Source organism: Myotis davidii, unplaced genomic scaffold (genome assembly GCF_000327345.1).
Source record: "Myotis davidii unplaced genomic scaffold, ASM32734v1 scaffold599, whole genome shotgun sequence".
NCBI classification, from domain to species: domain Eukaryota; kingdom Metazoa; phylum Chordata; class Mammalia; order Chiroptera; family Vespertilionidae; genus Myotis; species Myotis davidii.
In genome coordinates, this window is record NW_006290772.1 from 466,606 (window position 1) to 488,159 (window position 21,554).

Sequence of the window (21,554 nt, forward strand, 5' to 3'; positions counted from 1 at the left end):
TGACGCCCCTTGCCCACAGGCCACCCAGCAGCTGCGCTTCGTGCGTCAGTGGTCGGTTTTCGGCAAGACGCTGTGCCGGGCCCTGCCGGAGCTCCTGGGGGCAGCCTTAGGCCTGGTGACGCTCGCGGTGGCCTATGCTCAGCTGGCTGTTCTGGTAGGTGATGGTGGGGCTCTAGGGGGAGGCTTAGCCCGGGGTGCACCCTGACTCATGCCACCTTTCCCCTAGCTGGTATCCTCTTGCGTGGACTCACTGAAGAGTGCGGCCCAGGCCCTCTTGGTGGTGTGCCCCAGGGCTGGTTGGCCAGCCCTGTGCCCCGAGTCCTGGCGCCTGTCCCCTGTGCTGTGCACGGGGCTCTGGGCCCTGCGACTGTGGGGTGCTCTGAGGCTGGGGGCAGTCCTTCTCCGGTGGCGGTACCATACTCTTCGTGGGGAGCTCTACCGCCCGGCTTGGGAGCCACAGGACTACGAGATGGTAGAATTGTTACTGCGCCGACTGCGCCTCTGGATGGGCTTCAGCAAGGTCAAGGAGGTGGGTACGGCCCAGTGGGGGGGAGAGGGACGCGCCCTGGGCCCACCAGGGCGCAGCCGGACTAACCGAGCCCCTGTGCCGCCCCCAGTTCCGCCACAAAGTCCGCTTCGAAGGGATGGAGCCACTGCCCTCCCGCTCATCCAGGGGCTCCAAGTCGTCCCCAGATGTGCCTCCGCCTACCGGGGACTCCGATGCCTCCCGTCTCTCAACCTCTTCGAGCCAGCTGGATGGGCTGGGTGTGGGCCTAGGCAGGCCAGGGCCACGGGTGGAACCTGAGCCCTCCCGCCTCCAAGCCGTGTTCGAGACCCTACTTGCCCAGTTTGACCGACTCAACCAGGCCACGGAGGATGTCTACCAACTGGAGCGAAGGCTGCAGAGCCTGCATGGCCGAAGAACCAGCCGGTCCCCAGCCTTACCTGCCCCTGGCTCCTCCACAGGCCTGCAGTCAGCCCTGCCCAGCCGCCTTGCCCGGGCCAGTCGAGGCATCGGCCTGACTACAAGCCCCAGCAGGGCTTCCTTACGGGCCAAGAACAAGGTCCACCCCAGCAGCACTTAGTCCCCAGGGACCTGAGCTCATGCCTTTTCCCCGGGGTGGCCTGTGGCTTCACTCCAGCCCCTTGGGCCCAGGAGATAATGCTCAGTATTACTTTCTGCCACCCTCAAGGTCTAGGGCCAGGCAGAACAGCTGCATGCAGCTCCCCCAGAGGGCGGGCAGCACTTGTCTCTCTGTGGGCTTCAGCACTTTAGAGGCCAAGTGGCCAGTCAGGACCCAGGGTCCCCTCTCCAGCCCCCTGTGGGAGGACACAGCAGTATTGGACCGAGTGCCCGGCCTTTGAGATACTAATTTATTTCCCAAGTCCTCAGGTACAGCGGGCTGTGCCCGGCCCCACCTCCTGGGCAGACATTTCCCCCTTGCTAAGGATCCAGGCTGCGGGGAGGGAACCTGCACCCCTTATCCTCCCCCTAAATTATTACCTCTCCTGTCCCCTGCTGAGTGCACTTACTTCCAGCTGCCATCTATGTGTCTATTGTCAGTAATTTATATGGGGTTAAAAATGTATATATTTTTGTACGTCGCTATTTTTCACTAGGGCCAAGGGGCCTGGTGGCTGCCATGGCCTGGTGCCCACTGTTGCCCGCATGGAGGGGGAGCTGGGACTGCAAAGCCGGCCTCCTTCCCTTAGACACGTGCCCACATGGCCAGAGCCAAGGAAGTGACAGCTGCTGCTGGTTTCCGAGTCTGGCCTTGGGCAGGTGCTGGGGCTTTTGTTTGAGGGCACGGCTACTCCCTAGGCAGTTCTTATCACCACCGAGGCCTTGCTGCCCTGCCCAAGGCCAGGCAGTGAGAGGCAGGGCCCAGGCCTGCTGGTGTCGGGTCTGAATCAGGAACAGCACTACTGCGGGGAAAGACCCCTCCCTGGGGCTGGCTCCCGGGGCTGGGGAAGGGGAGTGTGCAAGCAATTGTGTGAGGCTTTCCTGAAGGGGGGAGGCCTTGAAAACAACCTGATGGGCCCCCTTAATTCTGTGGGCGTGGCCAAAGCTTCAGCCTTGATCCTGCCCCTCTTCACCTCCCCCCAATAGACAAAGTCAAATAAACGAGTTGGCTGACTGCTACCTGTGTCTGTCCGAGCATTGAGGGCCAGTGGGCACACGACCACTTTATTCATTTGCACAAATAAAAGCTGTCCAATGCCTTGTAGGGGCAGGGAGTCTAGCAGGGCAGCTGCAAGGAGCCCTGGGCATGTCCTCAGCGTCGTGAGCTCCCCCAGGACCAGGCACTGCCCCAGCTGCAGCCTCACACGAACTCTGTGAAGTCATCCACGGAGGAGATGAGGCGCTTCCGCTGGCCTGTCTCATAGGTGGGCATGGGCTCGGCGGGGGCCTGCGCTGGGGCTTTGGCATGGCCCGTGGGGTGCATCAGGGGCAGGCTGGGGTTCGAGTAGTGGGCTTCCTCACGGATCTGAGGAGAGAGAAGGCCTTGGCAGCAAGCCCAGAGGGCAGCACGTGTTTTCTCCCAGGTGGATATTGGTGCCCACCCTGGCCAGCCACCATTGTCTGGGGGAACCTCTGCAACCAGGTGCCCATCCTCCCTACCCGGTGGCGGAGCCTCTTGATGTGGCGGAGCCTGGCGATCCACTTGGAAGGATAGATGTCAGTGGGATTGGAGCGGCTGTGGTGCACCTGTGAGGCCATCTGGGGCAGGGTGGGCAGAGTGGTGAGTCCTCTATGGGTGGTACCCATGGCCTGTCCCACCTGCCCAAGGTGCCGCCTCTACTCACATTTGCATGTAGGGCCATCTGGCGGGCCACGAAGGGCAGGTTGCGGTCAGACACAATCTTGGCCACGCTGGTGTCTACAAGGCCCTCCATGTCTGGGGGAAACACAGCACTCACATGGGGCTAGGACCCCGAAAGCCTCCCCACCAGGCCCCAGGCCTCACCTTTCCTGCACTGCAGCGACACCAGGTTGCACTCGTAGTCCAGGGGGGTGATGATCACATGGACGAAGTTGAACTGGCCCTGCTCAGACAGAAGCAGGGTCACCCCACACCGAGGCCACGTTCTGCCCCTTCCTCATGAAGGGCAGCGGCTTGTCAGTGCCAGATGCTCGCTGATGCCACTGCTGTTTCTGCACACTCCCTCCTATCCAGCCTGGGGACTGGGGCTGGTATATGTCCTCTCGGCTGCCTTATGTTCTAAAACCAACTTCTCCACACCAGGATCCCAGCGTATGAATTTGCCAAAGTTTAAATTCACAGTCAAAATCTTAAACAGTCACAGAGTCCTTCCCTGCTCGCCCCCTCCCCCCCACACACACATACACCCACCCACCACTGTCTGGGGCACTTGCTGCCACCCAGCTGAAAACTGCCTCATTGTCAACTGAAAGCAGCACGGGTAGCTCTGAGGGCTCCCAGCCCCTGGCTCAGATGCCCTCCACACGCTGACAGCTCCCAAGAGCCTCACCAGCCGGCACGTCCCAATACCACACACTCACCTCACGGGGCAGTCTCACCACCCACGCCTTGGCACTCCCTGGGCTCCCAGCTTTGCAGCAAAGGAGAACCAACCAGCCTCCCTATAGGCACTCCTGCCCTCCACCGGGTCTGCCCAGAGCCTGTGTTCAGTAACCTCCAAAGCTTCCCGTTGCATTGAGAATAAATCTGAACCCTTCTGAGCACCAGCACCTCAGACATGGGCTGTGCTGGGCTCCCCACCCTGCTTGGCCTTAGCTGTCTTCCATGTCCCCACTCTGACAAGTTGCCAGGATTGAGCCCACCTCCTCCCCTTAGGACTTCGAGCCCAAGCACATGAAAAGGGGAGGGAATCCAGGGCCTATCCCCACCCCCACCACGCTGCAATGACAGGAGGTAGCAAGGGAACAGGGCTCACAGCATTATGCGCACACTAAGCACCTGCTACATGCACGCACCCTGCTAAGCACATGTGCATCCAGCTATTCCTCACAAAGCCACCGCCCTGTGCCACAGGCTCGGAGAAGAAACTGGCAGGGTTGTCATCCTCATTACAGAGAAGGACACAGGCTCGGGGGACCTGGCCACCCCAGCTGGCAGCGGGGGACACCAAAGCAAGTCAGTGCTGCTGCTTGTCACCACACTGATCTCAGTGGCACTCACTGCTTCTATTCAACATGTGCCAGTGGGCACTTCCCCAGAGACGTGGCCCCAGCTAGGGTGCCCAGGGACCCAGATTCATGCCCACCCGCCCTGAAAGCCCCTTGCTCACTTTGATGGTACCCAGCTTGAAGTCCTCGCCAGAGTCATTGTAGACAATGGACACGAAGTCGTTGCCCAGGTGGCGCTTCTTGTCACAGCGGTGCTTGTCCACGTCCTTGGTGGGCATCAGGGTGGCAATGTGGAAGACAGCTGTGCGGGAGAGGGGGAAGCTGCATGGGCCCGGCCCAGGCCAGGCAGGGTGCCGGCCAGGGGCAGTGGGGCCTCTATGCCTCTCGGCAGGAGCCATGTCCCTGGTGCCTGGCCAGCAGCTTGGCTCCTCCCCCTGAGGGCAGAGCTTCTGGAAGCCGAGCTGCAACCCAACTGCTGCCTCAGGGCTTAGGCTGATGCCCTCAGGCCCTTGGACACCTCCCCTGCTCCCCTGAGGACACATGCCACAGGACGGCTCACACCTTGCATGATGTCATCATGCCAGCAGTAGGTAAACTGGCCGTCCTCGCCACACACGTCCAGGCCACCCAGGTACACCTTATCCGGCTGACAGTCCTTGAGCTCGATGAGCTTGCCCAGGCCTGTCAGGAACTCCGTGTACCTGTAGGAGCCATGCTCGTTGGACAGGATGGCGAGTTCACTATTGCTCTGTAGAGAGAGAAGCATGGTGGCACCTCTCCCAAGTTGCCCCCGCCCCGGGCACAGCTCCCAAGGGCCCCAGGGGGTTGCTGGGAGCCGGGGGTGGTTGGGGCGGGGTGAATGGTGTGGCTTGGCAAAGACCCCCACTTCTGTCATCAACCCGGACTCGGTGCAAGGTAACTTCATTCCAACAGTTGCCCAGGTGACATCCTGGACTTCCCCCTTCTCTCATAATTAGTCTGCCAGCAAATGTAGTCAGCTCAACTGTCAAACACACCCAGAACCCTAGCATTCCTCAGCACCCACTGACCTACTCCTCAGACCTGCCCCTCTCGCACTTGGACTGTCACTACCCCACTTCTCCACTCGGCAACCAGAGGATGCTTCTGAGGTTTCGGTTGAGTCATAGCAAACCCTTGACTCAAAGCCATCCAAGACCCTCCCACCTCACTGGGAACAGAAATGCAGCCTTATAGCGACCCATGAGGCTCTCGCTGATTGGCCCCGCCCCATTAGCTCCCCACCTCCACCTCCACCCCCTGCCCAGTGCTCACTCACTGCCAACCCTCAATTACACAAGGCGTGCCCCTCCCCAGGCCTTTGCATGGGCTGTTCCTACAATGGATGCTCCCACACACACCTGCACACATACTATCTCCCTCACTTCTCTGCTCAGTATCACCTCCCTTGGATCACTGACGAGAGCAGCACCCTGCTCACACTCAGGCTCCTGGGACCTCCCCTCCCCCTCCAGTCCTCAGCACCCTCTGGGGTACATGTGCTCACACACTGACCTTTCTCACTCCCGGGTCCTCACCTCAGAACAGTACCTGGCATGGAGCTCAACAACCACTTCATACTCTAGCAACTTCCACGGTAACAGCTCTGTGGAGGACCAAGGTCCATACTCCCAACCCCCAACCCAAGCAGGAAGGCCGCCCAGCTCTGCCTGGCACCCAGGCCAGGCCCTGCCATCCCAGCAGCTCACCTGGCCTTCTCCCACGTACAGGACGGCAATCTTGTGCGTGTCATATGATGGGATCTGGTCGAGGAGCTGCACTGACCGCTCGAAAGACTATAGCCAAGAGCCTGGTCTGAGTCCAGGGCAGTGGCTTGTCCCCTGCCACCCGCCCTGCCTAGCCAGGCTCAGCCAGACGTCTGCCAAGGGAGGGCTCACCCCACCCGGTAGATCACCACAGGCTGCCACAGGGAGCGGAGGCTGCAGCCCTCTGCAAGCCTGGGTTAAGGCCACCACTACCCAGAACTGGGCATCCCACTGTGCCCTGACCCCAGGCTCCAGGGAACCCCAGAAGGGGAGAAAAGGCATGCCCACCTCATTGGGCAAAAGGATTGGCTTGTTGGATTCGTCACCAAAGAAAGGCGAATGGTAGAGCTGTAGGAACACAAAGCTGCGGAGGGAACGATGATGAGGGCTGAGCGGGGCACTGCAGGTCCCAGGTCGAGGTCCTGGCAGTGCAAGCACAGCACACACAGAGCAGCCGGGCCTGTGCCCACTGCCCAAGGACTGCCCTCTCCTGTGACTCTGAACAGCCAGAACAGAGGATATGCAGACCTGTACCCCAGCCTTTTCAACCCAAGCAATTAGATGCCGCGTTACCCCAGACTGTCCGGGAGCTCCAGCCCAGAGGGTGAGGCTCACCTGGGATTGATACCTGGCACCTTCTCGGCGTTGGAGGCTCCTGCTCTGCTTTTGAAGGAGTCCCTCTCCACCCTCTTGCCCCTGCGTGAGGGGGCCGAATCAGAGATGGTGTAGCCTCGGGGCCGCAGGCCACTGGGGGAGCGGGGACAGCTGGAAGGCATGGGACCCTCGGCGAGGGAGGGGCCCCGGCTGGCTTCGCCTGGGGCTGACCAGGCAGCGCCTTCCCCATCGAGGATCCCCGACTGTGACCGAGCCTTAGCCTCAGGGCTCAGCCGGCCAACATCAGCCTTGTTCCCAGGGTCCCCGAGGATGTCCTGCAGGGTCTGCAGTTCAGGTGAGGAGCTGGACTTGCTCAGGGGCTGTGAGGGCTGGAAGGAGAGGTCCACGGAGGGCCGGGCCGCCTCGGAGGAGACAGCCCGCTCGATGGGGATTCCCCCAGCAGACAGCTCCTCTGTGTGGAATGACTTCTCCTCCTGGCTAGAGGTTGAAGATGACTGGAAAGAATGTACCCCAAGAAAACATTGTCACTGAGCCCCTGTGGGGTTTACCTGGAGGCAATGAGGCCCCACATGTCCTCCTGCCCAGGGCCACAGAGCCACCAGCACCAAACTGATGATCCCAACCTCCCCCAGGACAGCACCTGCCTGTGCAACATGCTGGGCAAAGGAGCCAAGAACCCCACAAACCAAAGGCTGCCCCAGTGAGGAGCCACCCCTAGATGGAGCTCTTAGAAATCCACTGTCTGAGCAGAAGGGACTGGGAGAAGCAGCCATTTCTCTGATGAGAAAGGTGGGTTAAAAGACTCGCCCAAGCCCTGGCTCTATCAGTGGATAGAGCGTCAGCCCGGGGACTGAAGGGTCCCGGACTCTATTCCCGTCAAGGGCACATGCCCAGGTTGCAGGCTCAATCCCCAGTGGGGAGTGTGCAGGAGGCAGCCGATCAATGATTCTCTCTCATCATTGATGTTTCTATCTCTCTCTCCCTCTCCCTTCCTCTCTGAAACGAACAAAAATATATTAAAAAAAAAAAAAAAGTTGGGGAAAAGACTTGCCCAAGTTCAGAACCACAAAGCGTGAGAATGAAGGGTCCCTGCCATCCGCCTGCCTGAGATCCTACCCCTTTGCCTTGGCTGTGCCCCTGCCTCAGCCCCGCCTCAGTCTCACCCCTCCTCCCTCACCCCGTGGCTCAGGCTGAGATCTGGAAGCAAGCCTGGCTCTGAAGGCCCAAATGGCGAAGACCCACAGGACCCCTCAGCCAGTGGCTCCGGGGCCCAGTGACACTCACCCTGCTGTACGCCTCAGCGTGCCGACAGCGCCTGTCTGTGCCTAGTGTTGCCTCAAAGTCCTCCAGTTCTGGGGGCAGCAAATTAGCCTCGTCTGGACTTCCCTCCTCAAGAACCACGGCAGAGTCTGGGAGGACACATATGGCTGCTGGGTGCTGGTCCGGCCCAGGGGGCTCACGTGGCCTCAAAAGTACCAGCCTTTTCCCCATGACAGGGCACAGATCCTGACCCAAGGCCCTCCTTGCCTGTGGCTCTGAGCCACCCCTGCCCACCAGGCCAGCTGGAGTGGGTGTGAGCCCTGACACAGGGTGACTCCTACACGGGTTCCAGGGGGTCAGGATGAGGGGCCACCTGGCTTCTCGAATTCCCACCCACCCGGCCAGGTATCCAGGGAAGCGCCACTGCTCCTGCAGCAAGGCAGGGAGGCGGGGCAGATGGTCCCAGAGAGGGAGGAACAGCTGAGATGAGGCCCAGCTCAGGAGGAGTGGCTGGACCAGCCGCAGGACCTGGGGAAGAGGCCTGAGCTCCTCCGTGCCTGGACCGGAGGAGAGACGGACACGGGAGCAGTCCCTGTGCAGACCAACTGGGAAGCCTGTTCTGGGAAGCAGAGGCTTGCCTTCCAAATCCAAGCCAATCCAAAGCCAGGTGTGCTCAGAAGGCATGATGCCCCAAAGCAGCATTTCCTGTGCCAGTATCAGGGCCGGGGGAAGGGTAAGAAGCCACCAAGGGTTAGCTCAGCCCAGGGCCACCCACAAACAGCCCTGCACATGCGCAGTGCATTAGCTACCTGCCAGAGCCCATCTGCACACTGCCCCTTCCTAACCGGCTCCTGCCCACACAGGGGATCCGGGCAGACCAGAGTGCTGCCCAGGTCAAGCCCTCCCTGCCAGGGCCTGGGGGTAACAGGCCAGAGGCCAGTCTGCAGGGTCCTCAGCCAGCCCACGACTATAGTCAAGGCAGACAGCCCAACCTGTGAGACCACCAGAGGCCAGGGCAAGGTCAGCTCGGCTGAGCCGCCAGGGCCAGGCTCACCCCCAAAAGCTGTGCCCTGCCGGCACCTGTGGCTCAGCTGCCCAGTGTCACCTCATCAAACCTGAAGAAGGGGCTGGACGGGCCCATCCAGAGGGGTTCCTCCCGGCAAAGCAGACATTATGCACAGATATCTCCATGCGAGTCAGGGCCCTGACCCTGGAGGGTGAGGAGAGGCTGACAAGATCACGGAGGGATGAGCGGAGGGACAGTGAAAACAGCACCTCTGAGGCAGAGCGGGGCTCTGCAGCAAGCCCTGCTTTCCTGAGGAGATGCACGAATACCTGCCCAGGAAATGCTCCTGTGCAATCTTCCTTGGCAACTGGACTGGTACAGGGACGAGAAAAAGGCCACTGCAAGGGAAGCCAGCAGGGACTGCACAGGTGGAGCAGAAAGGACAGGCACCACTAGAGCCTGGAGAGAGGGGAGGGCCCGCAGCGTCCGGGCAGGCAGGTGGGCAGGTGCGCATGGGTCTCAGCTCTCTACGCTGCTGGAGTGGATTCTGGGGAGGGAGTGCATCCCTCCTCCTCGGGAAGAGCTCAGCCTCTGAGCCTATCTGTGGCCAGAGGGTGGCCTAGGACGGCCCCAGGCTAGTCGGGCAGGGGCATTAGAGCTCACAGGCAGGCTCAGGCTATGTGCTTAGCGCATCCAAATCCACATCCCAACAAAAGTGGGGGGCCCCCTGTAGCCCCACACACTGAGCAACCTGCAGAGGGAGCAGGGCAGAGGCTCTCACAGCCCTGCCCACATCCATCCTGAGGAGGACCGCGGAGGGGACAGCAAGCTGCCGCACCCGGTGCCCAGTCTCTAAGGGGAGTCCCGCTGCTGGAGCAGGCCCTGCTCCCAGACATCAGGGTCGGCAGCGTAGGCACCCTCCCTGCAATGCCCGAGGCTGGCAGTACCAAGAAAGATTTGGGGACCCCACTGGGCAGTGCCATAGTGCGGTAGACCACACCACCACCAGATGGGGTGTACCAGGTGGGAGACGGGCCAGTGCTCACCTGTGTTAGACCGTGGGGGTGGGGAAGGCTTGGCTGAGCTGGCTGCCGGCACTGACAGTGACTTGTACAGGGCTGTGTCGCGGCGCTCCTTGAAGCGCTCTGCGGCCATGAGGGCGTTGGACAGCTCCTGCAGCGGCATGTTGTTGATGTCCGAGGAAAAGGGGCTGAGGGGGTTCTCCAGGCTCATCAGCCAGCTGGTATTCCCTGAGGGCAGGCAGTACCCCTCAGGCTGCAGGTCCATGCATCCAACCTGTCACCTCCCCACCCCCGGCCCGCCCCGGCGGCCCCTGGTACACTGTCCTTTCGGGTACGCACCCGGGGCCTTCAGGGCTCTTCGTGCTCAAAGCAGAGAGTGAAGGACCCCGGATCCCCAGGCCCCAAGGTCAGAGCCACACTACCAGTGGTCACCCTTCTTAGTGATGAGCAAGCCTCTGCCCAGGTCAGCTCTTGCACCCAGACCAGGCTCAGGAGGCATGTCAAGGCAGCAGACTCTTTGCCAGTGGACTGGGCAGGGCCTAGTTTCAGAGGCTCTGGGCTCTGTCCTCCTCCACCCAAAGTTCTGACCCTGGAGGGCAATGGCTCAACCTTTCTTCCTGAGCCTCCTCACATCAGTGTCTCACCTGACCCCACCCACATCCTCCTGCCCTATCTGGCCCTTTCTGACCTGGTCTCCCACTTCCCGATGGCCCCCTCTCCAACGGGAACCCAGGGGGACTGGGCTAAAACACGAGTGAGGAGCCTCTCCGCACCCCCACCTCCAGGGCCTTGCGGCCCAGCATCCCATCCCTCTCACCACTCGGTCACCATCAGCCCAGACCACGACCAAGGTGCCTCCTCAACCCTGCGCCTTGGCTTCTAAGTCCTTCTTTAACCCGAAATACCTGTTATAGTCTGACTGTCTCCCTAAAAGTCATGTTGAGTCTTAACCCCCAGGATCTGAGGGTGACTCTATTTGGCGATGAGATCTTTAAATAGGAGATTAAGGTAAAATGAGGTCGTACTGGTGGGCCCTATACAATCTGACTGGTGTCCTCATAAGAGGTGATATGGGCAGAGACACATGTAGAAGGACATCAACGTGGGGACATGGGGAGGAGATGACCATCAATAAACAAACCAAGGCCTCAGCAAGAACCAGCCCTGCCGACATCTTGATCCCAGACTTCCAGACTCCAGGACTGAGGAAACGCATTCATTACGTAAGCCCCCCAGTCTATGGCACTTTGTTACGGAACCTGGGCAGACTGTTTTGTTCCCACTGAGCCACCTGCATGTCCCCCACTGTCCACCTCTGCGGACTTAACTCAAATGCCTGTGGCCCAGCCTGCCTGTTGCTCGCTCGTGTGATTCCCCCTTATGGGTAACTGTCCCCCACTACATGGTAAGAGACCCACGCTGGCTGAGCACAGGGCCACCCCCTCAGTACCTGTGGGCCTCCGGACCAAGATCTCTGCCCAGCCCTGGGTCAGCAGGGGCACATAGGCCGCCAGGTTGGTCTTCTCCTTCTGCGCCGGGCGCTGGGTGCTGGCCGAGGCCTTCTCAGGCTTGCTGGCTGGTGCAGTCTGTAGGCCCGGGAAAGCAGGGCTGCCTGGGAAGTGGGAGGCTGGAGTGTCCAGGGCACCAATGCGAAGGCCGTGGCCCCCTGAAGGGGTTGAGGGCAGAATGGCTGGTGACCACCTCTTGCCCAGTGCAAAGCCACCCACACAGAGCTGGCTGCTCCACCCAAGGCCCATCTGGCCAAGAGGCCCCACGTCAGTGCCCAGAACAGCTCAGCCCTCCCTGGGCATGGCCCTCTTAGGGCATCGGCTTTAGTGGACCCAGAACCACAGGAAGGGCCCCAGCACCTGTCCCATAATTGGACCATGGCTTATTCCAGCTGCATCTGAGAAGAGCCCAGGGGTGAGCTAAGCTAAAGGCCAGGATTGCCGAGGGATCACAGGAAACACTGGCCGTGAGAACAGACCCCTCAGCGGCCTTTGTTACACCCTCTCCCACCCACGATGCGGGCTCACAGAGACAGCACCGCATCATTCAGGAACTGGGCCAGGCCTAAAGCCAACCACCTGGGCCCCTGGCTCCCAGGGCCTTGCTGAGCTCAGGGATCTAGACACGTCTGTGAGGGAGTGGGTGGAGGCTCACCAGACATGGAGCGAACCCGGTCCCGGGCCCCGAGGCACACCTGCTGCCCAGCCTGGGACTCCAGTTTGGCTGGTGCCTCCTTTGTCTGTCTCCTGTGCATGCCGAGGTCAGAGCTGGAGACAGGGCCCATACAGAGCGTGACCAGGGTGCCCCATGGGCTCCAGACCAGCACAGCACTGTCCCATGCAAGCCTGGGCACTGTCAGGGCTGAGCAGGCGGGGGGCGGAAGGTTCAGTCACCTCAACTCTGGACTGCCCTCCAGTTCTCCGGAGTCCAGGCCCAGGAGCGACCGGGTTCCAGTCCCCACGCTCGTTGTCACGGTGATAAGCTTATTCCCAACCAGCCAGGTTTTGGTCCTACCTCCGGCCAGGAGAAACTCTCCCACGGGGGACCTGAAAGCACAGGAGTGGAGGCCCTGCTGCTGGACCACCCGGGGGAGCACTGGAGGGGCGTCCTCAGTCACGCAGAGCTGCCCTGCCTGGGCCACCCCGAAGGAAGGAGCCCCGCAGGCCACACCTGCTGCCGCCACTTTGACCAAGTGCAGTCACTGGTCAGAGCAGCGGCAGGGAAGCTGGCCCTCTGCCCACCCTGCCCCGACCCTGGAGCCGGGCCCACACCTCTTCGGGACGGCTGTGAAGTTGGAGAACACGTATCTGGCCATCATATCCAGACATGTTTCCGTGAGCTCCAAGTGGAGATTTTTCAAGTTGTCATCGGCCTGGGCCATCGAGTTCTCGTCTGCAGACCCCAGGCTGGAGCTCGTGAGGGACGTCTGGATCCTGCTGGAGGGAGGGGCCATGGCAAGGTCAGGGCACTGGGCAGGCCAAATTATCTACCATGGGGACCAGAGATGGAGGCATGCATGTGCTGAGAGGGCCAAGCCAGAAAGACCCCGCCAGTGCACGTGGCCACGGGAGCCACAGCTTGGCCAACAGAGCGGACATGTCACCCCAGAGAGGAAGTGCAGGAGCTGATGGCAGACCCAGGCCCACTCCTGGGAGCAGAGGCTTAGGAGGCAGGAGAGATAGGACATCCCCTCACCAAAGCACGGGAGTTAGGCGATGGCTTCGTGGCGGAAGTTTAGTCATGCACAAACAGCGAGAACACGGGACGCACGCACAAAGATTGCATTCTGCCCACATGGCCTCCCATTGAGGACAGGAAGGGTCTGGGCTTCATGTGTGGCTCTTTACCCTCACACTCAGGTCACCCTGTGCTCCGCATGCACCCCAGTGACCAGAAGAGGGGGGTTGTGCAGGTTTAATTCTGATACAAATGCCACATCACCTTTGCCATGTTTTATGCATGGAAAAAAGCTAAGAGGGAGCCTCACTGACCACTACCCCCCCACCCCCACCCCGAAGCCCAAGCCAGGCATCAGGGAGGAGGTGTGTCTTTGAGCAGCAGGACACAGGTCTGAAGGGGCTTCCAAGTTAAGAGGCAGGTATCCCTGGTCAGCACGAACAGTGACCCCGAGAGCCAACACCTGCACCCCAACACAGCAGGAAGGAGACCAAGCCTTCACCCCTCAAAAGTCCAGGCCTCCCGTGCCCCTCCTAGGTTGGCCCCCACCCCTACTGCCCTACAAACACCCCCCCGTTCCCTTTCAGCTACCACAGAAAGCAGACCTTTTCTAGAAGAAAGCTCAAGAAGAATGTTCATTAGAGAGGATATGGAAAGCCAAACCCTGGAGAATGTGTTCCCACTGCTTTAACTTGCAAAGGCCCCTGATCACTGCAGGAGGCTGCCAATGGACACTTGCTTCCGGCTCCCAGACGGCCTGAGGAAGCCGTATAGCCAGCCCGTGCTTGTTCGAGGCTTGGGGACAGAATGCAACCTTCCCACCCCTCACTGCCAGGCTCCCTGGACCAATGGCTGGGGTCAGCAGGGCAGGCCACTGTGGCCAAGAGGGGCCACTTGGGCTCTCCTCCTGCTTCAGCCAGGGAGGGCATGGGCAGGCAACGAAGTCATGCAAGCACCCCATGCACCGCCACCCAGGTGCTCCCGCCTGGCAGCGCCACTTCACGGGCCAAGCTCCAGGGTCTGAGCCCCCCGCCCCACAGAGCCCACTACCTGCGGACCACATGTTCAGACACACTGATGCTGCGGCACCGGAAGGCATCGGCTGCAGAGCTCTCCTTGAATTCTTTGACGGGTGGAGAGTTATTCAAGCCTTGTTTGGGGGGTCTGGCTATCCTCAAACTACCAGGTGAGGAAGGAAGGCCCAAGCCCCAGGGAGCCCAGCTCCCGGGAGGGGAGAGCAAGCCATTGGAGGGATGAGGAGGAAAGGTCACAGGCCACAGGGTCAGCATGGAGAGCCCGTGGGTGAGATGAACAAAAAATCATGCCAGAAGCCAGTTAGCAGGGGAAGAAACAGAAAACAAAAACGCATGAAAATACATCTTGTAAACATGACAGAAGAAGGTTTCACTCGTGATACCAAAACAAAGAACACTAGTGCAAACTAAACGTGTGGATCTCCCCGCACGGCAGATTCCAGGCTGTGCTGACCAGTGTCCTGCGCCCGGAGGAAGGCCAGCACTGCCCAGCTCAGGGACTAGGAGGAGCTGAGGCCCTGAGGGTAACTGTTCAGAGAGGCCAGTTCTTAACTGGCGGCCCCCAGCCACCAGAGGCTTGAGAACAGCTTGTGACTTTTGGTCCCACTGACCTGGTCATTCTGGAAAATGCCGTATTCCCACTTAGGGAGAGCCAAAAAAGCTTAGGCAGGAAGGTGGGGGACAGGAAGGGGGGAGCCGTCCAAATGAAATGCAAACAAGAACACAGGCCTAGCACAGATCTTTGTCAGATTTGGCAGAAGCGGCTGCGATGGTAGAGAAGAACATGTCCCCTAGTTAGCCAAGGGCTGGGAGGTGAGTTCTGGAGAAAGGGCACCCGGCCCGAGGCTGGGCTGACCACAGGGCCCTGGGTCCCCAGAGGAGGATGTTGGGGCCCTGAGGCTCCTCCCCATCCAGGCCAGGTGATTGGCTTCTCAGGAGTCACAGATGCCCTAATGCAACCCTGGGCTCGTTCAGTAGAGTCAGACCTCAACACAGGTGTCCTACTTACTGTTGGCACCCCAAACCCAGCTCAGCACCTCTTGCACTGGCCACCCAGGCAGGCCAGGACTGGCCACGGCCCAGCACGCAGTCTCCATGATGCCCCAGACCACACGGCCGCTTGGTGAGAAGAGCTCTGTGCTCTCCGACTGAACGTGGAGCACTAGTGGCCTTCACAGGCCCTGCCCTGCCTCACAACCACAGGGCACCTTGGTGCCCAGCACAGCCTGCACAGGGGCCTACCCTCAGCCACCCGTCCCATTTCCATTTATTAGCCTGGGGACAGCCGGGCAGCCCCAGGCCCTGCATGCACCATGCTGGTCACAGGTCACAGCTCACAGACCTGCCCTGCCCCACCCGGACACCAGGCACACCCATGACAGGCCCCACACCTCTTGGGCCTCTCGTTGAGACTGGTGCTCCGTGCTCTGAAGCTGTCCTTCTCAGGGGTATCATCAAAAGACCGGAGGACGTTGGAGCGCAGGCCCTGTCAGAGTGGAGCAGATTGAGCTGGAATTGGGGGAACTGGCCCTTGAGGCACCCACATGCTTCTTCCCTGTGCACTTACCAGCCCCACCCAGGTCTGCTGCCAACCGGGATAAGCTACAGGCCTAGGACAGCGGCGGCAGCTCCTGCCCCCATGCCCACAAGTGTGTCCCAGGGGGCCAGGCTCAGCAGAGCAAGTTCCTGGGCATCATAAGCATAGAACCAAACAATGCCCGACCTCTATCACCATCTATCACCCGGCTCCAGCCACGGACAGCCGACAGCAAAGCCAGTCCCAGCCCGAACACTGGCTTACCTTCGTGATAAAAGGAACAAAGTCTTTCCGGAAGGGCAGGCGGCACCTAATGAACCACATAGCTATGACATGATGGGCCAGGCACACAATGTACTGGTTGAACCTGTGAGAAGAAAGTACAGGAGCTCCATCCCAGCACTTGAGAGAAACACTCCAGGAGCTGGCAGCACAGACCGATTCCAGGGCCCGGAGGCAGCGTGGCTCTCTGCTCCAAGAGGCCTGGCCTCTGGGCTGGCCCCCAGGGCGCGCACACCAGCACTTACTTGGAAGGGTTGGTATATGGCAGGGAGATGGCAAACACGCTCGCGTACTGTTCTGCTGCGAAGTTCCTGTAGAGATGAGGCAGCCTGGCCAGAGCTGCGAAGGAAGAAGGTAGCCAGTGAGAGCGCCCAGGCTAGCCTGGCAAAGACAGCCCAGGCTGCAGCGGGGGCTGATGTTACCAGAGCCCTCTGTCGTCCCTGAAAGCCAGTGCTGTCATTTTGACCCAAGAGGGCTGCAAAGGAATAAAGGTCACAGCCCACCAAGATGACCCTTGGCCCTGGCCCTCTATGCCCAGGGCTGACAAACTATGGTCCCTAGACCAAATCTGTCCAGTGGCCTGCATCTGTATGACCCATGAGCTAAGAATCATTTTTACATTTTTAAAAGGGTTGTAAACAAAATGAATGTACAACATATGTGGCCCTTTGCAGAAGTACTGGCCCTGTCTGGCTTCTGTTGTCCACACACCTGAGGGCCTACTTAGGGCCAAACACACACTAGGATACTGGGAATGGAGGGGTGAGCCAGGCACCTTTGGTTCCTGGAAGTCACAGTCTGAGAGGTGAGTCAGCAAAGCCCCTCCAAGCTGTGGTGTGTGCTTTGAGGGGGACAGAGGAGGCTGTGAGAGCCAGGCTGGTTACAGGGGCCAATGTCAGGTAACGGGAAGCTTCTGTGCAACTTAAACTGACACTGAGGGGAAAAAGGAGCCAGCCACTCAGAGGCTAGGAAGGAGGAAAGCATTCAAGGCACAGGTGCAAAGGCCCTGAGGCAGCAGAGGGTGGCATGTCCCAGGTTCCCAGGAGGACGGTGCACCTACATGCAGCCACAGAAAGGTTATGAGATGAGGTCAGAGAAGTCAGCTCAGGGTATTTCAGGGAGGGCAGGGCACAGCCCCAAACTCAAGGGTCCACCCCACACTCACACAGGCATGCACATGTGCACACATTTACACACATGGAGTGCAGACACTTACTTGACAGGAACTCAAGAAGTGGAATGGCCATACTGGCCGTGGCCGAGATGTGTGTGAGCTTCACAACCAGGATGGGCAGAGCTTTGATCATGATGTCGGGCATCTCCACGCTGCAGATGGCCAGGGCCACCACACACTGGCTGGCGCAGCGGAAGATGAGGCCTTGCTCCAGGCAGTACACCATCTCCCGCTATGGGCAGCACAGATGCCTCAGACCCAGCCCCGGACAAACCAGCCCTCTGTACCCACACCTGTCTGACAGCTGTTCTGGTGAACCAGGGCGTGGTCTACCCTCACCCGCAATAAAATGTTCTGCACAGAAGGTCAAGGCTTATGAAGGTTAAGTGCCTTGTCCCAGGTCTCTGAGCATCTAAGTGGCAGAGCCACCAGCAGCTGGCCCCACCCAAGCTGACTGGATATGGGGCTACTCCAGTCAGATGCTTCCTGACACTTCCCCACCAGCCAACACCCTGGAGCCAGGACATGCTGGGCCCATCATCCCCTGGGTTCTGGGACCCCCAAATGGTTGGCCTACATAAGCAAGGGGAGGTTCTGCCTGACACAGTAAGGCCGCTAGGCCCACACAGACCCCAGCAGTATCCTCCATGAAGACAGTAAGGCTGGGCCCGTAGACTAATGCCAAGTGCAGGCTTGGGCCACAGCCTCAGCACAAACCACCCGGCGGCTCGAGGCCCCACGGATGATCTTGATTCCCTGCAGCTGCCCCACCCCCCAGAAGTGTTTCGGGCCTCAAGGTTCTCAGGGAACTCAGCCCAGCATGGCTAGCTGCCCCTTGGGGGATAGGAGGAGGGAACGGGATGGGAAGGGAAGTGTGAATTCCCACAGTGCTGTGGTGATCAGGAACTCAGAAAGCCCAGAGTACAGGCCTCTCTCCTTGCTGGCCATGACTTTGAGCATGCTACCTGACCTCTCTAAGGCAAGGTTTTGACAAAAAAAGGTGTCAGGAATTTATTTTATTATTTTTTAATCCTCACCTAAGGATATGTTTTTATTTATTTTAGAGGAAGGGAGAGGGAGAGAGAAAACAAAACAAAACATCAATTTGAGAGAGAAACATCAATTGGTTGCCTCCTATATGCACCCTGAACAACCAGGGATCAAACCCACAACCTGGGTATGTGCCCTGACCGGGAATCAAACCCACAACCTTTTGATGTATGGGCTGATGCTCCAACCAAGCTATTCTGGCAGGGCAGGTGCTGTGGATTTAAATGAGATAGTAGTAAATGTTAGGGCTCAATGTGGGCCTCACTCACAGCAGCAATGAATAAATAAATCAAGCATTGCTAGTCACGCTTGCTGCACCTGCTGACAGATGTGGAGGCAGATGGAAGTCAGGGGGCCCTCGGCCCAGCCACACTGCCTCTCAAAATAGGGCCAGCCCCGGTGAGGAAGCTTGGCCACCTGTCCTAAAGCTGAACCAAGGACAAGCCAGGCAATGTTCCTCAGAAAGACGCTTCTGCCCAGCCAGCATGGTTCAGTGGTTGAGCGTCGACCTGTGAATCAGGAGGTCACGGTTCGATTCTCGGTCAGGACATATGCCCGGTGTGTGGGCTCCATCCCCAGTGGAGGCGTGCAGGAGGCAGCTGATCAATGATTCTCATCACTGACGTTCCTCTCTCTCCCCCTCTCCCTTCCTCTCTGAAATCAATAAAAACATATATATTTTTTTAAAAGATGCTTCTGGGTGTGTGTTGGGCGGGGGAGGGGGCAATCCGGTGCTGCATTAAGCCCACACCCCCCAGCGGCGTGCTCGGGAATGCCAGGGGATTCAGATGTCTGCAGTGCCAGGGTGGGTCAGAGCAGGGGTCCAGTGGGCACACAGGGAAGCAAAGCCAGGCCCCTCGCCTGGCCTAGCAGCCACAGTAAGTTAGGAGGAAAATGCTGAGCCCACTGGCCTGAAGCGAGCACCCTGAGGATCAGACAGGCACCACAAAGTTCGACTGTCACTCTCCATCTGGTACCTGTCTGACTTTGTCCAAGTAGTTATGGTAAGAGATCAATGCTGTCAGCACAGGAACCACAGCCAGATGTAGGTCAGTTCTGGAGAACCCTTCTGGGGTGCCTCGAAGTCGTTCGAGGGTCTTGGGACCTGAAAGCTAACAGACAAACGCCAGATGTGAAGCCGTGCCCGGTGGCTAAGTCAACTGTCGGGCGGCCAGAAGTCCCTGGGAACATTGGCCCAGGGGGAGGAGGGTCGAAAGCCCAGGGCCTTCCTACTTCCTTTTCCGGCCAAAGGTCTGCCTTTCAGGGAGAGACAGGAAATGTGCCTGATGTCCCCGTCACAGGAGCCCCGGTGAGGAAGAGACCTCACACTCAGTACCCTGAGTTCTAGCTCTGCATTGGGGACCTCCCGTTTTCTGCCCCATAAGCTGGAAAGAAGGGCAGGTCCTGGAAGCATGGTCTGTACTCTAGACAGAGATCACCAGGCCTCCCAGGGCTTGAAGCCTTTTGGAGAGAGAGGAACTATGCTGCAGCACCACCACCAGTGGCGCAGGAACCCCTCAGTGAGTGACACAGGAAGCAGCATGTTACCATGGAGCACAGAGCAGAAGACAGCTGGTCAACGCTGCACGGAGAGGTGAAAATGAGGACCTTGTAACGCAGCGACTCAGGCAGCTTGCTGAGCACAAGCTTCAGCACCTTCCAGTCAGTCTCCTGCAGGAAGAGGGGTCAGTCAGGGGGAGGTCTGCACCCTGGAGAGGGGAGATGGAATTTCCAAGTTTGAATCTCTAGGCCAGCAGTTCTCAACCTGTGGGTCGCGACCCCTTTGGCGGTCGAATGACCCTTTCACAGGGGTCGCCTGAGACCATCCTGCATATCAGATATTTACATTACGATTCATAACAGTAGCAACACTACAGTTAGGAAGTAGCAACGAAAATAATTTTATGGTTGGGTCACAACATGAGGAACTGTATTTAAAGGGCCAGAGGTTGAGAACCACTGCTCTAGTTGGAGTTGAATAGCTGGTGGGGATGGGGTGTGTGGACCCTCCTCTTCTGTTTTCCACGCTTCTGGGCAGGGCAACAGCTGCCCTTCCCTTTGCCAGGCCGAGTGAAGGCCCAGTGCGGAGCCATCACTGCCTCTCTCTTCTTAGCTGGATCTGGAACTTCCACCCACCTGGCTCCATCCTTCCCGTTTGCCCAACAGACCATGGGACTGCCTGCCTACTGCACTGAACCTCAGGGGCCCTCACTGATGCCCACTCAGCACGACAGATAAGGTGCTAGTACAGCAGGAAAAGCTATTACACCAGCCCCAAGGGAGCAGCAGCAAGCATCCTCTACAACCACGAGCCCAGGTAACTAACTGTTGCAGGACTGAAGTCAACCCAGGGCCACAACAATGGGGAGGACAAAGTCACGGCACCACCAGACCCATTTGGTGGCCCCCCAACCTCCATTAGAAGTGACCCTGCCATGAGCTACACCAACCGCCACCAGTCCTGAAAGCCTTCCTCAGACCCCATCTGTGATACGGAGGCCTTGAGAGTCACAGGAAATCGCTGACGGTGCCCTCCGCTGTAGGCCTCAGGAGCTCCCCTAGCCCGTTACAGGCTGTGCTGCCTCACCCTGCCCCGGCACACTGCTGTCCACTTCTTTCTAGCTGTCCTGTCAGGAAATGGGCCTAAACTCTTCTGCCTCCCCATCTCCACCCAGCTACACCTCTGCTAACAAAGCTGCACCTACCCTACTTCAAAGCTTGCTTCCTCCTGCCCCTGGGACCTTCCCCGTCTTTCAAAACTGCCTACTTGCCCCTCCAGGTGTCCCAAGCAGATGTGGCCGCATTCCCTTGCCGTCCCACAGGCAATCTAATCCGGAGGCCGGCCCTGCTCCATGACTCCAGCTGTCTGTCTCGACACCTTAGTCTTGCACCAAAACCATCTCCTGGAGGCAGGAACATCTCCACACCCAGCTCTGCACACAGCAGGTGCTCAGCACATCGCTACAGAACTGTGCAACCTCAGGACAGACAGCTGAAAACCAGCAGCAAACCTCCCACAGTCACTGATACAGGAAAAGGGGCTGTATGACACTCTGGGCAGCACCAGTCATTGCTGTCTGCCATTAGGGAGATCAAGGGACCAGCCAGCTCACCTGCTTCAAACACTGCAGGAGGACACCGAAGACCAGGGAGTAGGGCAGAGAGCCAAGCCGTACGGCGGGGCCTGCAGATGCTGGGCCAGACAGCCCAGTGGGAGGGGACAGGGGGCCACTGGCCTTCTTCTCAGAGCCTCTCTCTACCTCCCTGTGGAAGCAAACGGGGAAAGCACTGAGGCCGAAGCCCCCGATCCGTAGGGTAAGAAGACCCACTGGGCCCCTCAGACACAGGGCAATCCTTGGGGTGAAGAGCAGCTAGCTCCACCAACCTGCCCCGTAACCTTAACGCCATGACACGGGGAAACGGGTCTGACAGCGGCAGAGGGAAGAGGTCAGCCACACGTACATGTAGTCACAGAGGCAGTAGGGGCTGA

At 59.2% G+C, this 21,554-nt stretch overlaps 2 protein-coding genes across 2 annotated transcripts in view; one reads left to right on the forward strand and one right to left on the reverse strand.

The window, feature by feature from the left end:
* Window positions 1-2,143, forward strand: part of PKD1 (polycystin 1, transient receptor potential channel interacting) — a 40,372-nt gene extending 38,229 nt beyond the window's left edge. Inside the window, 3 exon segments of the mRNA XM_015564052.1 lie at window positions 20-154; window positions 227-529; window positions 618-2,143. Coding sequence (XP_015419538.1) covers window positions 20-154; window positions 227-529; window positions 618-1,085 — 906 coding nt within the window. The 3' untranslated portion in view covers window positions 1,086-2,143.
* TSC2 (tuberous sclerosis 2) overlaps window positions 2,135-21,554 on the reverse strand; it is a 36,517-nt gene continuing 17,097 nt past the window's right edge. The window contains exons 19-42 of the mRNA XM_015564053.1: window positions 21,527-21,550; window positions 21,178-21,328; window positions 19,613-19,735; window positions 19,042-19,176; window positions 17,057-17,246; window positions 16,086-16,179; window positions 15,823-15,925; window positions 15,413-15,507; window positions 14,038-14,166; window positions 12,582-12,746; window positions 12,204-12,356; window positions 11,965-12,077; window positions 11,252-11,467; window positions 9,826-10,029; window positions 7,798-7,922; window positions 6,514-7,007; window positions 6,187-6,262; window positions 5,842-5,928; window positions 4,676-4,862; window positions 4,276-4,415; window positions 2,970-3,048; window positions 2,809-2,900; window positions 2,624-2,722; window positions 2,135-2,489 (exon numbers count right to left, since the gene is read on the reverse strand). Of these exons, the coding sequence (XP_015419539.1) occupies window positions 2,325-2,489; window positions 2,624-2,722; window positions 2,809-2,900; window positions 2,970-3,048; window positions 4,276-4,415; window positions 4,676-4,862; window positions 5,842-5,928; window positions 6,187-6,262; window positions 6,514-7,007; window positions 7,798-7,922; window positions 9,826-10,029; window positions 11,252-11,467; window positions 11,965-12,077; window positions 12,204-12,356; window positions 12,582-12,746; window positions 14,038-14,166; window positions 15,413-15,507; window positions 15,823-15,925; window positions 16,086-16,179; window positions 17,057-17,246; window positions 19,042-19,176; window positions 19,613-19,735; window positions 21,178-21,328; window positions 21,527-21,550 (3,439 nt within the window). The 3' untranslated portion in view covers window positions 2,135-2,324. The remainder of the gene's footprint in view (window positions 2,490-2,623; window positions 2,723-2,808; window positions 2,901-2,969; window positions 3,049-4,275; window positions 4,416-4,675; window positions 4,863-5,841; window positions 5,929-6,186; window positions 6,263-6,513; window positions 7,008-7,797; window positions 7,923-9,825; window positions 10,030-11,251; window positions 11,468-11,964; window positions 12,078-12,203; window positions 12,357-12,581; window positions 12,747-14,037; window positions 14,167-15,412; window positions 15,508-15,822; window positions 15,926-16,085; window positions 16,180-17,056; window positions 17,247-19,041; window positions 19,177-19,612; window positions 19,736-21,177; window positions 21,329-21,526; window positions 21,551-21,554) is intronic.